At 31.7% G+C, this 3,032-nt stretch overlaps 1 protein-coding gene across 1 annotated transcript in view; it reads right to left on the bottom strand.

The window, feature by feature from the left end:
* Positions 1 to 289: 289 nt before the first annotated feature.
* LOC119667488 overlaps positions 290 to 3,032 on the bottom strand; it is a 3,939-nt gene continuing 1,196 nt past the window's right edge. Inside the window, exons 2-3 of the mRNA XM_038076781.1 lie at positions 1,984 to 2,121; positions 290 to 1,275 (exon numbers count right to left, since the gene is read on the bottom strand). Coding sequence (XP_037932709.1) covers positions 343 to 1,275; positions 1,984 to 2,121 — 1,071 coding nt within the window. The 3' untranslated portion in view covers positions 290 to 342. The remainder of the gene's footprint in view (positions 1,276 to 1,983; positions 2,122 to 3,032) is intronic.

The following is a 3,032-nucleotide window of genomic DNA, read 5'->3' as shown; positions in this document are numbered from 1 at the left end:
TGAAAAATATTAAGCTAATTTTAGTATTGAATTCAAATTTTTATACATGTTTTTCTTATCTTTATTTTTAATTATAAAGTGTTTTCTTTAATTGCTGTACATAAAACACTTCTGTGCTTAAATATACTTTAGTAATTAGAGGTTTAATTGCTTATAAGTAATTATTTGGTAACAATGTAATTTCATATGTTTATATAGATAATATCTTTTCAAAATGACATAAAATATATAATTCATGTTTTATTTGTCATGAAAAAATGTGAGAGCATATGATAGTTACTTTCTCTGATTTAAGATTTTAGGGAAGATTTTTTACACAGAATATTTCAAAAACTTCAAACTTCAACTGTTCCCACCCAGAATAGCTGAAATGCTGAAAGCGTTTCTTTTAGTTGGAGATTTTACAGAATGAATATTTGATTGCTGTTCTTGAATTTCCAATGTTTCATCCGATGATTTCGAAGAGGCTTCTATATCGACTTCTGCATTCGTTTCTGATTCATTGATGTTAATTCTAACATCATCAGTTTCAGTATCAGAGTGTAATTGCATAGATGCAAGTTGAAATGATTCCTGCACATCGAACTTCGTATTAGTTGTTAAATTGTTTGGTTCTGCTTCATTAACCAAAAGAGTGTGCTGGGAGTAAATGTTAGGTGGATATAATAATTGTGGTCTGTTGAAATACGTACAAGCTAAATCAGCAATAGAAGGTCGCAATAGTGTTTGCATGTTCTGTTGGAAATTGTGCATAAAAGTTGATGTCGTTCCAGCGCCAGTGCTAATGCCACGATTCCCAAAGGCAAGCGTTAAATTAGGCGGCTGGTGGCAACCATGTGCTGATATATGCAAATCATGGTCTGCTTTTAAAATTGGCGCTCTGCTAATCTGGTCGATTTCGCTAATACCACTAATTATGTTAATTTCTTCTTGCGACGTTGTAGAGCAAGCGGAACCATTTGATTTTATGCGTTTAATTTGTTGACTAATTTCAAAATCGTTGGTTTCGGGCAAAGCTCCTAATGCAGTTTTATCAAAACAAATTGACGGAACCGAATCACTACTGTTCGTTGTTGAATTGGATTTCATCGGCGACAGATCACTTTGTTGTTGTTGTAAAAGTCGTTGTTGTTGGCCTTCCTGTTGCATATTATTATCATGATCTTCATTGGAGGGTGATGAAGACATTTTACGCTTGCATCGCGACTGTCCAGTTTCACGAAAACCTTTTGCAAATGGATTGTTGTCGATTTTTAATTTTGTGATGCGATCATTCTGTGAATTTATAAAAATAAAAATGAATACATTGAAATATACTGTTTATTTCATTCACTCATTTTAATAATTCCCTCATTTTTTGAGATTTTTGGCAGATATCGTTACTAAATTGTGTGAAATATGATAATAGCGTCTTCTATAAAAGTGTTAAGTAACAAAAAAATGTTGAAGCTGTACTTTTTCACCCATAAAATCATTCAGATTTTAGGATGACTTGACAACTTTGAGACACAGACAGTGAACACGCTAATTAGGCACCGACAAACTGACGTCTGTATTGAACTAATTTGCAGCCAAGTGGCCAGACAGACAGACAGGATATATGAGTACTACTTTAAAATCGGTGTATGAATGCATATGCATGAAAAACTCAGCAAGTGCACAATTATGCCACTTAAATATTTCGGTTGTTAACAAGGATGATGGTCGTTTTCCTAAAACAACAGCACCAATCCACTTTGTAATGGAAAGATGAATGAGTGTAGGCGTGTATTGTTAATTTGTATAAGTTTTAGCTGCTGTGCTTTTGTCTCTTAGCCAATTTGGTAAATTTTTAAAAGCATTTACTTTGGCTAATCAATTAAATTATATGTTTTGGGAAGTAGTATGTGTTTTTATAGGCGATTGCGGATACTGTGGCATATGTTAAGGTTAATTAAATAGGTTTCCCTAAATCGGATATTAGTGTATTAACAGTTAACTTACCTGATAGGCAGTGACTGCTACAAACTCAGTTTCTGGAAATAAGAATGCTTGTTGCGGTGCCCACGGTATCTGCGTTAGATCCGCCGTGCGAATGATATGGATGCGTGGCTGATACTTGTGCATACTCGCCAATACAATCTGAAAATGAAGAACAATCATTTTAATTATTAATATTAATTAATAAATATTTAGTAATTCTAAAATTTTGACGTAATTTTGAAGTAAAAATTTTATAAATAAAAACATAAACAACTAATGCAGGTGGTTAAACGTGGAGCAGTAGTGTCGAGTCGATATTGTCGACTAGGAAAAGTCGCTATAAGAAGTGCTAGAAAAGTCAATATATGAAAAGTTCAAGTACATGTTTACAAACCTAAATGAGTATTATGAAAAAATCTATTGATGTTTTAAGCACTTTGATATCAAGAGGTTCCTTCTTACCATATAACACACCTAACTATCTGCCATTGCGTTTTATTTAATACTTATAAAGTTGGGCGTATATGGTTTTAAATCGTTCTGCATTTTGGAAAGTCATTGAGTCTTTGAGTTTGGAATATTATATTTAAAATTAAATATACAATTTAGGAAATAATTAAGCATAAAAAAATATTATTTTATTATATTATAATATATTAAGAATTCGTGTTATATTAAGAATTTAGTTTCTTTCGTCAAAACGGACGTTAAAAATCAATTTAATATATAATTACTATAGAATAAAATATGAATAGAAATATTTATTCAACTGTCCAGCTTCGCCTGAGCGAATCGTGGAGTATCATGAACATGACTTTTTCCGTATTTTCCGTTGTATACTCAAGAAAGAGTAATAAAATCATGCAATAAATATTGCCTCTACAAAAGAAATAATTAATTAATTTAAATATTCTACAGCTGGCTTATGATTTGTTCTAATATAACACAACAAATGAATTTTTTAATGAACTTTTACAGCAGATTTACAAAATTCCAAGTTTGAACATACAAGTTAAGTACGTCTTTGGGTCAGTTGGCTAATGAACACAGACTCTGAGCTTGAAATTTGG

Source organism: Teleopsis dalmanni, chromosome 1 (genome assembly GCF_002237135.1).
Source record: "Teleopsis dalmanni isolate 2A chromosome 1, ASM223713v2, whole genome shotgun sequence".
In the NCBI taxonomy this organism is placed as follows: Eukaryota; Metazoa; Arthropoda; class Insecta; order Diptera; family Diopsidae; genus Teleopsis; species Teleopsis dalmanni.
This window is presented reverse-complemented; position numbering and strand designations above follow the sequence as displayed.